General features: G+C 39.5%; 1 protein-coding gene across 11 annotated transcripts in view; it reads right to left on the bottom strand.

The window, feature by feature from the left end:
- Positions 1 to 8,536: 8,536 nt before the first annotated feature.
- Positions 8,537 to 15,194, bottom strand: part of CASK (calcium/calmodulin dependent serine protein kinase) — a 398,672-nt gene continuing 392,014 nt past the window's right edge. For 6 of the 11 annotated variants that reach the window (XM_034754125.1, XM_034754152.1, XM_034754160.1 and 3 more), the window contains one exon: positions 8,537 to 9,938. In XM_034754125.1, coding sequence (XP_034610016.1) covers positions 9,762 to 9,938 — 177 coding nt within the window. In that variant the 3' untranslated portion in view covers positions 8,537 to 9,761. The remainder of the gene's footprint in view (positions 9,939 to 15,194) is intronic. The other 5 variants (XM_034754133.1, XM_034754110.1, XM_034754143.1 and 2 more) reach the window with 1 other exon arrangement.

The following is a 15,194-nucleotide window of genomic DNA, read 5'->3' as shown; positions in this document are numbered from 1 at the left end:
ATTATGCCAAAAAGCGCAGGACCCACCAAGGCAGAGGAGGAACTTTGTCACACAATGTATTGGAAGGAGGGTTATGCAGTTAATATGAAGACAAGTCTGAAAAGAGAACACTAGCAATACTAGAAAGAAAAATTCTGAAGTCGTTACAACATGAGGAAGGCAAAATTGTTTTAAAAAACCTCAAAATTTACATCAATTCAAATTGAGGCACACACCAATTATTGCGCGCAGACTGGTGTAGTGTTCCACTCTTCCTTTAGACTGTTAGCTCTTCGGGGCAGGGACCATGTCTTCCTTTGTGTTTGTGCAGCACCTAATTCAATCCTGATCAGAGCCTCGAGATGTTACTGTTACAGAAATAATACATAATATTCCCTAAATCACCTCCCACCCGTCAGAATTTCACCCAGAGGCCAATTTTCAGGGTCATTCAGCCTAGCGGGCAATTTTAAGCAGCAGAAGTATTATTTGTATTCTTGTAACACCTAATGGTCCCAATTGAGATCAGGGCCCCATTGTGCTAGGTGGTGTACAAACACATAGTGAGGGACAGACCCTGACCCAAATAGCTTAAATTTAAATAGGCAAGACAGACAATAGATGGGAGAGGAAACAGTGGCACAGAGGGGTGACGTGACTTACCCAGGTTTACCACAGGAGGTCAGTGGGAGAGCCAAAAACAGAGTCCAGATCTCCTGACTAGTGCCCTGTCAGCAGAACTACTGCATACTTTCTGTTCTCCACAGGCAGCCCACCGTTTCTGTTGGTTGGATTAATACCAATATATCCTCCCTACTTTGCAGACACACTTTATCAGTCCAACTCTGGCGGGGAGTGAACGTCAGACAGCATCCAACCAGATGCTGCAGACTGTTTACGTAAGGTTCAGGGACTGTCAAACCATTAAAGACAAGGAAATTCAGAGTTAAAGCAGGAGCCTAAACACTGCCTGGCTCTCTGGGCTGAGTCACAGAACAAAACTATAATCACCGAGGTTGTGCCTTACCTAGGCAGATGCTTAATTTTATTTTAACTAATTTTTTTTTGTTGCAGTTATAGCATCACATTTTTGCCAGGCCATTACACAATATTCTACAGATTATTACATATTTAGGGCCAGATCCTGAAAATCCTCACCTGCGTTAATAGTCTTTACTTATGCAATTAGTTCCTTCAATAGGGCTGCTCACATGAACCTGGATTTTCAGAAGTAGGCCATAAGATTGTAATTTCCTTGGGGCAATGACTTAATTCTTCTGTGTCTTGAACAGAGCTAAGCACGATTTCGACATATAACAAATCACAACTAGTGCACTTGGCTTCATTTGCTGGGATTCTCAGCAGCAAGAATAGAGTGCATGGTGGCATGTGGAATATCTTCATTTATTACCATGCAACACTCTAATAAGTAGTGGCGCCATGCACTAAACCCTTCAGGCCTGACTCACATCTGGACTCCCACTGCAGCTTGTGTGTATTTGGCGAGAAGGATTCGATCCACTTGACAATTCCGAAAGATCCCTAGTGAGGTAAATCTAAGTACGCAAATTCCATGCAATGTCAAGATTTGTACAGCGCTCAAACTATGGCAAAAATGGAATGCACAGCTGGAATAAAAACCTATGAAAGGTGAATTACTGCACTTCTGCAGAAGCCATTTTTCAAACTAACTGCCTGAGCAATCAGAAAAAGAAGTAAATAAAAATGTGAATAGGCACTAGTACAAACACAGGATTAAAGGCCTGATCCAAAGCCTATTGAAGACAATGGGAGTCTTTCCATTGGCTTCAGTGGGTTAAGACCAGGCTGCCTTAGGTGTCTGCAAAAGCAACATTAAAAAAAGAGTCACTGAGTTGACTGTGTGGCATACAATAATGTATAGGAGAGTTGGAACACTTTGCTGCTGTCCTTCAGAAATCAGCATAATTAAGGCTACATTAGTTTACATATTGTAAAAATAAAAGTAAGTGCTCTAGAACAGAAGAACCCCCAAATTATCACATCAGGTTATGATTTGGCAGATGTATTAAACCCTGCAGAAATGGAACTCAGCACTAAGAGGGTGACAGACACCCTTCTACAGCAGTGTTGTTCTCATGAACAACGAACTATTTTTTGGCAGCAGGAGAGGTAATGAGGAAGATATCTCTCCCCTCTTCCTCCAGGTGAGTCCTAGGAAACACCCGGTGTGCTTGAATTAGACACCAGCTTACATCGGGAGTGGAAAGAGCAAAAAAACCCCAACTTATTTAAATACTATTTTAAGGATCATCTCATAACTGAATTATCTGTGAGCCAGATGATTAGACAAATGTCCTTTCCGTCTTTTATACATTATATTTATGGATTATTTTCTCCAACTCTGAAAGGACAAAAGCCCATTTCTAAGGTTTCCAACAGCACAGAATCCTATGTTCAGCCTATAAATAATATGGAGTTTCTCTAATCCCCTCCGTGCAATGGATAACTTCACAGAGTGCTTCATTGACTCATTTACTTATGCTTCAGACACTTAGTCCTTGCATGAGTTTTATACTTATTCTGGCAAGCGGGCAGAGGAACAGCCACGACCTCAGGTGTTCCAAAGACACGTAAGTAGATACACATTTAGGAGGTTTACGAAGAATCTGAAGCTTTTAAAATCGTCCAGAGTTCTGGTGGTAAAGGACAACCTCCACACACCAGTGTCATTGCACACTAATACACTACTCTACTTAAATTGGATATGGTGCAATTTACAATATCCCAACTCTCCCTCTTATCACGGAGACAATACTTCCAAAACCATTTTTATACAAAGGCAGTAATAGAGGGGGGAAAAGGATGGCAACGTTTTATGAAAAACAAATCCTAGAATCAGGTTTGCAATTGTGATGTTTCCACACCACAATTAAACAAAACAGGATGTCCTGGTATTAGCATCAGGTAATTGTACTACTTTAGCATGTCAACCTTTCCCCTCGCAAACCCAAAAAACAATCCACACCTGTCTTAGTCACAGGTGACCTTTTAGAAGATAATTTAAAACACAAATCTCTCAAATTGTGTATCTTTTTTAAAAGTGTGGGCACTCCCTGTGGTGGCACCCCTGGCTCTAAGGGTGCATCTTCACTGCAAAAAAGGCGTGTTCTTAACTTGGGTTAACTAGCCTGTGGTGGCTAAAGTATTAAAATAGCAGTGAAGACACAGCAACTCAGTTTTTAGCTTGGGTTAACAGCTCAGGTTCAACTCCAGTTTCCCCTGTAAGCTTTAACTTGACCTGCCAACTAGAGTTAACAGCTGAGTTGCCGTGTCTTCACTATTTTAACCTGAGTTAGTTAACAGGTTTAGCTCAGTTAAGAACACACCTTTTTTTTCAGTGTAGACATACCCAATTAGCTCCTGCTGCACAGAGAACATGTCTTCCCCTCCTGCTTAAGAGACTCTCACCTCACTATCCTGGACTATTTAATTAAAGTATCAGAGGGGTAGCCGTGTTAGTCTGGATCTGTAAAAAGCAACAGAGAGTCCTGTGGCACCTTATAGACTAACAGAAGTATTGGCGCATAAGCTTTCGTGGGTGAATACCCGCTTCATCAGACGCATGTTGTGATGGGTATTCACCCACAAAAGCTTATGCTCCAATACTTCTGTTAGTCTATAAAGCGCCACAGGACCCTCTGTTGCTATTTAATTAAAAGCAGTATAAGTGAAGGCTCCTTCAGTCTGAAGTTAAAAGTGAGTTAGACTTAAACACAAACCAGCTCCTTCATTTCCTTTGGCTTATTTGCTCTGCACAGGTGAGAAAATTAGTGATGGTTACTTGCCAGGGACATGTTAACTTTGCAACTGCCATACTTTGCTAATACCAAACACAAACCATTATGACAATGTTCCATGAGAAGATGCACCTAGATCAATCTCTTGAACAATACTAACCACTGGTTCAAGGTGAATACACCCTCTGGGCTCAGCTAGCATATCTGGTGGATCTGACAAAAAACTTTTCATTCCATCTCATCTCCAAAAGAAACAGACAACTTTAAGGAAAGAGGAAATCACATTTCGGAGCCAGCCATTCAGAGGTGCTGAGCACCCACAGCTCCCAGTGACTGTAGTTGGAATTGTGGCAACTGAGCACTCAGGGGTGCTAGAACAATTTGTATAGTGGGGGTGCTGAGACCCCTTGAACCAAACTGTAAACCCTGTATGTGATTGAAACCACTTCAAGCCAGGGAGTGCGACAGCACCCCTAGTTCCAGCACCGATATCAGCACTGCTGAAATACAGACCCTTACTGCCATGGCCTTGGTTTCCCTAGATCAGTGGCCAGTAATAGATATGGCATGGGAAAAAAAAAATCTTACTTCTGTATAGAACTAGAGGATTAAGAAAACTACATTTCATACAACCAAGAAAAGGCTATTTGTGATTAATGCTGGTAACTCCCCAGCATGCCTGGCTGAGGTTACTGCTAAAAGAAACATCTTTCCACAGTAAGAACTAAAATTCTCTGTAATGTACAGGCTTGGGAAATGAACTAGAAAAACCTTTAACACCAAAGCTAGGTCATCAGAATTTAAAAGCTTCTTTTCTTGTCTCAGCACTCTAACGCCTCTTACAAAGGATTGGATTAGATGGCTGTATCCAATTCTTTTAAGAACAGAAAGCAAACATTGTTGCCAAGTGCACTAATAGTACTTAATTGAAGGCCAGAAGGAAAAATGGCAAGAATTATGTTTGTAACCTGCTTGGAATATTTCCATATAATATTGGGAAAAATATGCTCTCCCTTAGTTAATCTAATGTGCCCACCACACTGGTGCCCAGGTGCTATTATGTGAAGCAACCCTCAGGGTGTGTCTACACTACATGTCCCCATATCCTGGCTCACGCTCACTCATTAGCCAAGCCCACTACCGACCCCACACTGCAGAACCGCACACATACAAGACCCATTATACCTGCTTGACTGAACCTAAGAAAATATTTTGTGAGCAGCAGAGTTGGAGTATATTTTACTTCTAATTCATCTAGAATTCATTAGAAAAGTTTTGTAGGTTTCCTGCGTCCTCTAGAAAAACTTGTATATCAAACATGTTACTGCTTAGATCCAGGTTTTAACTGCCTTAAATAAGGGCATTTAGGCCTAATCTTAGTAGAGTAGAACAAGACCACAAAGTGCTTGGACTGGATATTTTTATCGACGTTTTCAAAGGTCAACTTTATGTTCAGCAACTTTTCCTAATACTCAGCTTCTTTTGAGCAAAGAACGAAAAATAAATAAGAAATAAGTTACAGCCTGCATATGTAAGTATTTTTCCAATTGTAATTTTTAGTAGCCATATTTAAGGTGATATTTGAGGACACACCTTTCATTTTTAATAATGACAAAATATATCTGAGAAGCACTAAAACAGAGCAAATCTTTGAAATCTTCTAGGTTAAAATATACTGCTAAATGTGCAAGTTTGCTACTGATCTCTGAAGTTAAGAGAATATGGCAATGCATATTTCTTGACCAAAAAAACCCACCCAATGTCCAAGGATTAAATCTAGAAGGGAAGGGAACAGAAGACATTCTTCTGCTATTAAAAAGCTGCATGCGTATAGTTGCCACAACTTCCTAACTGGCTACTGCTACAATTCAATAATCTTTTCACCCTGAAACATAAAATAACAAGGGTTCTTTTTATGCAGGAAATGGAAACGTTAAAAGAACATTTAATAGAGAACCTTACAATTTCTAAGTCCACAGGCACGAGGCAGATGCAGCATACTGGAAGGATCAAATTTACTTAATAAACTGTCTAATGCTAAGAGCCCCAGTGCACAAGCGACTTACAAAATTATAAAGACTTGGAGCCAAAGGTAACAACTCTCTTATTCCAGGGCCACTTCTGAAGCAGTGCCAGCATAATTTAGAGCAGCCTAATGTCTGCTTAAAGTTATGTTGGCTGGCTACAGCCCCTAAGGGTGTGTTTACTTTGCAAAAAAACCTGCGGGGCAGTGAGACTCAGAGCCCAGGTCTACAGACTTGGGCTCATGCTACAGCCCTAAAAATAACCACGTAGATATTCCCGCTAGGGCTGGGGCTCTGAGGCTGGGGGAAGGGGTGGATTTCTTTCTATGCAAGGGTAACTACATAAGGTAGTAGCATCTTCGGGCTCTAAATCCACCGCCTCCCAGAGCTCAATTGGGTACGTTTACTTGGCTATTTTTAGTGTCATAGCAGGAGCTCAAGTCTGTACACTCAGGCTCTGAGACTCACTGCTGCAGTTCCCTTCCCCCACCCGCCAGTGTAGACATAATGTCAGGGGCCATCCTCCAGCTGGGGATAGCTGAAACACAATGAGCTGCATCCCCTCACCACTAGTTCTATACCTGTTAGTCTTCTCCATACCAGGGAAACCCTCAGCTGGGGAGCTAAGGCAGCCTTCTGCTCTTTCTGCCATGGGAGTAGCATAAATGGAGCAGACAAGGCATCTAGATCGGGCCTAGAATTCCTTAAAGGTAGGCTGATCTTGGTTAGACATATTGCATCCAGAAACAAATCTATTCAAAGATCAGTTTACTGAGACAGAGACTACTGTATATCATTGCCTAAATGAGGGACTCCACTTTCTTCCCTCCAAGTCAATTATATTCTATTACTGCTTAATAATAATATGCAAGGTAGCAGACTTCTCTTTCTAGGAGGCTGGTTGTTCAGAATCTCCAAGTAATTCAAATTGACAGAATCAGAATGTCCTGCATAATCAAATTTTCTTTCTGGTGGATTATGGCTTAAATAGTATCCAAGTTTCCTTACAAATACCTGTTTAACTTTACAAACATTTAAGATAAAGAAGGTGTCAATGAAGTCAGAGATACAGATGCTTACCATAGAAGACGACTGTGTTTCTAAGAACAGGAATTCTTTCTTGCTGCATTTTGTTTAGTCTGCTCATCTTTGTGCTTGATCAGGAAAAGAGGTAGTCTGAGAGTGTACTGACCTAGCACTGAGCTAAGCTGTGGCTAGTGCCACCATATGAAGGGCTTGTCTGCAAGAATGCCTGCTCAAATGCAACTGTAATTACAATGGTACAGTACTAGTGGATGCTGACAATAGTTTCTGGATTTTCACTTATTACCAGGGTTACAGTCTATTTTTTAAACATTCTGGAAATGCTAAGGCCCGAGTGGATGAACAAGTTCCAACAATTTAATACACTTTTTGCTATCCCTTGGGGTATGTCTTCACTACCGACCGGATCGGCCGGCAGTGATCGATCCAGTGGAGATCGATTTATTGCCTCTAGTCTAGAGGCGATAAATCGATCCCTGAGTGCTCTCCCGTTGACTCCTGTACTCCAGCTTAGCAAGAGGCGCAGGCAGAGTCGACGGGGGAGCGGCAGCAGTTGACTCACCGTAGTGAAGACACCGCGGTGAGTAGATCTAAGTACGTCGACTTCAGCTACGTTATTCATGTAGCTGAAGTTGCGTAACTTAGATCGATCCTCCCCCACCATCCCCAGTGTAGACCAGGCCTTGTTAAACAATCAATGTCACGCTTTTATTGGGGCTACATAGGTGAGGGTCCATAAGAACCTTTTTGTTAGCAGATTTCCAACAGCTTGTATACAAACATTACAAATATAACTAAGTCAAAGGACTCAATTACAAGATGTTTGTTCTGTGACCTGGTCATAACACAATTTTAGTGTATATTGTAGATGGGTCCTGTAACCGGGGTAAAGCCTTGGATCAAGGTTCCATCTACATTACAGACTGGAACTGTGTTGTGACTGGTTCACAGAATAGCCATGTTGCAACCCGGCTGATCTGGCTGTATCTGAAGTGTTGGTGGACCCTAAGATACTCTGTTGCTGTCTAAGGACTTTACAAGGAGAAAAGAGAGCAGAATCAGCATGGTCTGTGCTGCAGGGGGCAGGAGGAAGGACAGTATCAACCTATGTGCTTTAAAAGCTTTTAGCCTCTTGAGAAAAGGTTTTACAGTGAGAACATACCTTGATTATATGAAGCGTTCCCAAGCAGTTGAAACAATCTGCAGGTCAATCACATTTTAACTTTGAGGATAACCCTTTCATGGCCATGTTCTAATTTAACACACAAGCTGAAGTTCATGTTATACCATAAAACAGACAACTGAGTTCTTAAGAGAAATCAGACTCTGGATCATCATACCGTCTGTCACCTGTGACCAGGTAGATTATGATGTCATGAATTGCGGTGGTGATGATGCTCAATTTAGTTCAGCTGCATTAAGAGGAAATGTAAACCACCTGTGCCAAGGGGCATGCGATGAGGAAACAGAAACCACAGAACCACAAAGCTCTGAAATGAATACATGGCTGAATTTGCTTTCTTGGGCTTTGCTCTAGTTCATAAATTGGTCAAACCGTGTTTATGTACTCAGCAGAGCCCCATGATAGACTTGTATTCACATCAGAGCTTTTGATTAACTTAAGCATGGTCAAGAAAGGTTTCTTAAAATCTAAGAGTGATTTCAGAACTACTTGAAGAAATCTATGATGAAATGAAGGACCCAAAGGCATTTAATTGTTGAACACATAAAAGGAAGTATATTTAAAATAAAAAAAATTGGTCAGACTGTAGAGTCAGTTACCATTTTTAAGGAATTTACAGGGCTGTTGTAGATGAGTCTTTTGGAATAGCCAGTTTATCGCATTGCTTAAACTGGTTTCTTCATTGCACAGTATTTTCTCTTAAAATGTGTGCATTTTTTAAACATTACATACATATTAAAAATCAGCATTTCTTTGCTTAAACTTAATTAAAACGTTAATACTCTCAGACAACACAGATCTGAAATGGTGAAACCAGTAATTTCCCCCGCCCACCTTACAACAAATTAAATTGAGACAAAATTACAAACACATTTCACTACATGATTATTATTAATAAAAATCAGTTTTTTTATAAAGTTGCCCAAAATGCAAGGGATGTGCATAGGTTTACAACTTAGTCATAATAATATTTTTATTTTATTCCCTTGGGTACGTTTTCCCATGAACGGAATGTATTTTGCTGTAGATTACAGGTTTTTTTTCAACACAGATACACCAACGGCATGAACGCTTGCGACTGTCCACATGCATTAAGAGTCAAGACCCAATTTCAAATCTCTAAAAGGTTTACAGAGTTCTTCAAAGAGACAGTATCACATTATCTGGATGTTACATAAAAATACTTAAAAATACTATTCTAAAAAAAAAAAAAAAAAGCAAAGAAAGGCCTTTAAAATTTATGAATTTGTTTTGCAATCATTAGACTAATTATTTCAAATAAATAAAGGAAAGCAAGGTATCCCAATCCATAAAATCAGACTCTAAATAGAATGTAGTGTTCCACCCCCAAGTTAAGGTAACAGAATCATTTATTATTATTATTATTATTAAAATAGATTATAGAAAGCAGCATCTATTTTGTGCAGTTTTTAGGGGCTTTGAAATAATAAGCTATGATTTCCAAAAATATAACATTCCAAAGGATTGAATAATACATATATTGAAACATATATTTTATTAAAGTTTAGGAGAACTGATTAAAAAAGATACTGTCTCTTTAAATTAGTGTTTAATTTTTTTTCTCCTCCTATCTATTAGGACATGACAATAATTATAAATTTAGGTCACACTACATCTAGGTAGTCTCTAGGGGCCAAGATCTGTTGACACAAGGTCAATAACAAAGAGGTTTTCCATGTATGAGGTGGTTCCCAGTATTGATAAAAATTCTTCAGTTATCTGGTGAAAGGCCTAATAGACCCAGGAGACTGGAACCCACTGTGATGCTGTACAAACAAGCTCAATGGCTTCCTCCAGATGCCTGATTGTTTCATCAATTTCATTGTTGATAATTGTTAGATCAAAGTAGTGTGCATATGTTCTCTGTAAGATCTCAGATTCCTTTTGCAGGCGCTGAAGAGATTCATCCTGCACAATGATTGGAAAAGAAAGCAAGAGAGATAAATTAGGTTCTTTTGTCCAGTTTTCTGTTTGTTGGTTACAGAGAAGGAAACAGCAAAAATAAAACCTAATCTAAGGATTCATGAATGACTTATGCCCTCTACATAATGTCAAATTCCATGCATGTTACAAGGAAGAAACTAACTTGCTTCTCCCTTGTAACTTTACACAAAATCACAATTCTCAACAGAGGTTACTCAAGACACATCAGGACACTTATCTAATTTGTGGGAAGGGTTAAACAGACAGGGGATAAGCATGAGGATTAAAAAAAAAAAAAAAAAAAAAAAATAGAAGAAAGAACCAGTACAAACATGGAAAGAGTGCCAGTTCATGAATGAAAACATACCCAGTTCACAAATACAAGCTGTTTGGCATCTATCCAGACATCGATACTGGAAACATGACAGGATGTGTTTTCAAGTATCAGCTGTTTTCAGACAATTTCTGTAATATCTATTACTACTCAGCATCAGTCTTTGAGTTTCACTTCCTTTTATTTTAATAGGTATTTACTGTGGACAGTCTATGGAAATTCTCACTCTATTGCTTTCTAATTTCTCTTTTATTATATATAACCCTCTTCTAACATCTTATGGTCTGAGACTATTCTAATTCCAGACTCTACTGGTGCAATTCAAGCCCACCAAAAATAGCTGCACCAGGTTCACCACCTCCAACTCTTCTGGGAGTTGTGTCGGGAACCTGCCCTAAATTGAGACCAGATTATCATATATGGCCTTTGGAATCATATTTTGTGGGTGCTCCTGCCACGCTCCTCCAAGGCCAGCACTGCTCACATTCTGGGATTCACTGATTGAGTCTGGGCTTCCAAATGGAGCAGGGTTGCAGGAGGCTTGTGGCATGGATGACTCACGCCCCCACTCACTCTGGGGGGCCTGCTGCCTCAGTTCTGTGGTGAGAATGAATGATGGGAGTTTAAACTCTCTTCTCACAATTCCCTCAGGATACCAGAAGATCACCTGAAATTTCCCACAAGCCATTGCTTCTAGAAACTGTGGGATAGGTACCCAGGAGTCAGTGCAAATGAAATGTCATCGCACAGTGCAATATGGAAATGGGGCAAAACTACTCCCAAAACAATATGGCCAGTATGGGCACACTGCAGTGTTAGTACCTACCTTGGTGTTATCCCACCAGTTCAATTAGCAATGGTTCAGTTCTCTAGTGTACCAATAGATGCAGCCCAGCACTCCAGTGCTATAAAGCACAGAGCAGCATTGAGTGGTCTTATTACTTGAAATTATTTGGGCCACAAAATTTGATTTCCATAGTCTTCATATTAAGAGGGAAACTGGGTTCCCTTTCCTCAACTGACCAAGTATCTGGAATTGCACTGAATAATAATAATAAAAAAAAGATGTGGAAGCTGCACCTTTTGGGGCATCTGAAAATCAGCATTCAGTGGGAGGAAACTGGGATGAGGCACTTTTCCTATACCATGAAACTAACCATTTCTTTGAGTATAGTTCTAGATCCTGATTGAATCGCTTCAGAAAAGCAGCAGCTCCTAACAACTGTACAGTCCCCACTAGTCAACAGAAGGTGACTCACTCTCTCCATATTTGAACACTACATTCAAACATAAATGTAGCCAAGTGCTCCTCACACAGATGTATACAGGGAATGTCCTTTTAAGGAGTATTATGCACCCAAACAAGAACATGTGAAAAACAATATGTGCAGATTTGTCCTATGCTATTCTCAAGTCAATTACTGATAAAGAGAGACCTTAGGTTGTGCTAAATACACCACTGGGACACCTACAATAACGCAGCAACCATGGCAAAATCCTCAGCTATCGTCAATTATCATAGCTCAACTGACTTCAACAGAGCTTCAGTGATTTCTACTAGCTGAGAATTGGACGCCCATGTGTTTAAATTAATTTACAAAGTGAAAAATTATATTTGTATAAGTGCTAAATTTTTAGCACTTTCAAGATACCTAATTAAAAGGTACATTTTATGTCTGTAACCCCAATGTTTTAAAAATACACAGTACTGGACACCGTATATTTCAAATGAGTATAAACCAGAAGCCATTGGACTAATACTGTATGTTATAATATAAAAGGTTTTAGAACTCGGGACACAAATGTAGGTTTTCACAATCAGTTTCATGCCTGTATCAGTAATACTCAGTAAATGTATGGATATAAACTTTTTAATCTACACTATTTTATAACGGTAAATTAGCAGAGAAAATAGAAATCTGCAGGGAATCTGTAAAACATGTGGGTATTTCCTTTAAAAAAAGGAAGACAGGAAAAGAATGAGAAGAGTTGTTCTCAAATCTTTACTTCTACTTGGCTCTGGTCCTAGATTTTGCAAAAACAAAGAGGGTATTTCAAAAATATCTATTAGATTATAGCATTTAACTGTCACTGTTGTTCCTACATAATATTTTATAGACAACTAAGGAGATTGTATTTGGGGAGACCTACACTACTTACCCTCATGGAAATGCAAAATGTTACTTTTACCTACTCCTAGGGGAATTCTGCGCCAAAAAATAAAAAATTCTATGCATGATATAAAATTCTGAAAAATTCTGCATATTTTATTTGTCAAAATAACGCAATATAATCACTCTGGTTTCAATTATTTTGGTAATTTATTTCAACGACAATATAATGGATGGAAAATTGGAGTGGAGAGCATTGGAGGAAATCCCCAAACCCCCATGCCTAACAGTAATGTAACTAGGTTTGACCCTTTATTTCTAGTTATTAGTCAACAAATATATGCAGCCATATGCTCAGTGTTACATCCTAGGCAACTGAACAGCAATTGAAGGCTGGGGAATCAAACTCACAATTTATATTGACTACTGACCATCTCCAGAAAGGTCAGTAGCAAACAGTTCATGGAGCCCATTCTGATAGGAATTTTTTTCAGTCCAAAAATGTAGACCAGTTCTAATCACTAAAGCACCAGAAGCATTTATAAAGCCATACTGTCCTTTACACCACTCTGGCAATGTAAAGGAGCCTTAAAACATTTACACCTGTTTTATACTCCTGGGGGAATTCACAAAGAGAATGGGAACAATTCACTAAGTAGGCCGGCTGCTACATTCTGCTCTGCCTGAGGGGACAGAGCCTGTCCCACACCTATTTCCTCAGAAACACCCCAAAGCCCTGCCCCTCCACGCCAAGCATGCTGCAATAGCAAGCAAGAAGGACAGAGTGTCTCTCTCCCTCTCACACATACGACTCTATAACCCCCACCCTCCCTTGGGTGGTGATTTACATCTCTACTGGCTGCTCCGGGTGCCCAAACCAACCTGCCTGCACTGCTGGGGAGGGGCGGATGACTGATTTTGCGGCTTCCCTTTGCTTCCTCATCAGAAGGCATTTTTCTGTGTGGAAGCAAAGAAATCTTCAGGGGACATGAATTCTGCGCATGCACAGTGATGCGGAATTGCCAGAGGAGTATTTTTACTATTGTCCTCAAGAATGTAGGATAAGTCTTTTACTTTACTGAATTAAGGATTGGCCTGAGCTGCAAAGTTCTGAAGTGGGTCCAAACTTCCTCAAAGTTTGGGAAGGAGGAGGAGCCAGCTCAAGGTTTCTTGTTTGGTCCCACCTCTAATTTGAATATACGACAGAATTATCACCTATCTGCATATTCCAAATTTACAGTATTATTTGTGCACATGTCCTTTAAAAAAAACCTGAATATCAGAATGCAAGATATATATCTAGCCACACTGGGTAACAGTTTCAGTGACAGACCTGCGGGTGGCTATATTACAACAGAAAAACTTCAAAAACAGACTCCAAAGAGAGACTGCAGAGCTAGAATTGATATGCAAACTAGACACAATCAACTCCGGTTTGAATAAGGACTGGGAATGGCTGAGCCATTACAAACATTGACTCTATCTCCCCTTGTAAGTACTCTCACACCTATTATCAAACTGTCTGTACTGGCCTAGCTTGATTATCACTTCAAAAGTTTTTTTTCTCTTAATTAATTGGCCTCTCAGAGTTGGTAAGACAACTCCCACCTGTTTATGCTCTCTGTATGTGTGTATATATATCTCCTCAATATATGTTCCATTCTATATGCATCCGAAGAAGTGGGCTGTAGTCCACGAAAGCTTATGCTCTAATAAATTTGTTAGTCTCTAAGGTGCCACAAGTACTCCTGTTCTTAGTTTTGGCTAAATGTTTCTGGTAAGTTGATTAGCAGTTAAAAGGATTTATGTCACTTAGCATGTAAGTGGCCATAATCAGGCTTCAAAACTAACATCCCATTAAGACCTCTCTTTACATTGTGAAGGTTAGCTTGGCAACCAGAAGGGATATCATTTTTTGTTTTAAAATTAAAATGTTAAAACTAGAGATGTGCTAGGACATTTGAAATCTCTAAAATTTGTATTTTCAATTGTGCCAGGCAGTAAGACATTTCAGGCCATGCATTTCTGGGGATTATTACATGTTTTGTGGTTGAAGATATCAAGCACTTGGTTTGTGCCTCATAAAACCACGAGAACCATCCAATATTTACCCAGAAAGGCACTGTATTTTGTGTCTTTACTCTCAGTTATAGTGGGATCCCTGTAAACTGGAGATACTGTACATGCATTCTACAGTCGTTTAAAATGGCTCAACTGTGCATTGCAGGATAAGGCTGTTTGAACCGTGTCAACCACAAAAGTCATAATGTGCATTTCCTAGAGTAGGAATAAAAGTCTCTGTGCTCACTTGTTTTTGAGGCTATCCTTTTAACTTTTTTCTTTTTGCCAATGAATAATCCTTCCATTTGAATGAACTTTAGCACAGATGTCTAGGTCTTTAGTACTTTATACTTTTATTCTAACGGCAAAAGTAATGTTGAGTGGAAATAAGGATGTCTACAATCTAAATCTATTAAAATAATCAGAATTGCATCTTATCAGGTCCTAGCTGGTACTTACAGGCAATTTTCTGCACCATTTTGGCAGCTATATAAAATGAATAAGAGTGCAGGAAAATGAAAAGAAAGGCAAAGATGATAATTCAAGAAAAAACATAAGGAAAAAAGACAGTCATTTACAGATGTTTGCACGTCAGGTGTTTGTAAAAATGAAACAAAGCAGGATAAAAAGGTCAAAAGGGCTATTCTTTATGCAAATGAATCTTTTGTAAAAGAAAAAATGAATGGGAAATATGAAGTATGCGCACGAAAACCTAGTCTGCTAAGACACATCATA

The sequence above is a fragment of the Trachemys scripta genome, chromosome 1, assembly GCF_013100865.1.
Source record: "Trachemys scripta elegans isolate TJP31775 chromosome 1, CAS_Tse_1.0, whole genome shotgun sequence".
Taxonomy (NCBI): Eukaryota; Metazoa; Chordata; order Testudines; family Emydidae; genus Trachemys; species Trachemys scripta.
Note: the sequence above shows the minus strand (reverse complement) of the source record. Positions and strands in the feature narration are given on the sequence as shown.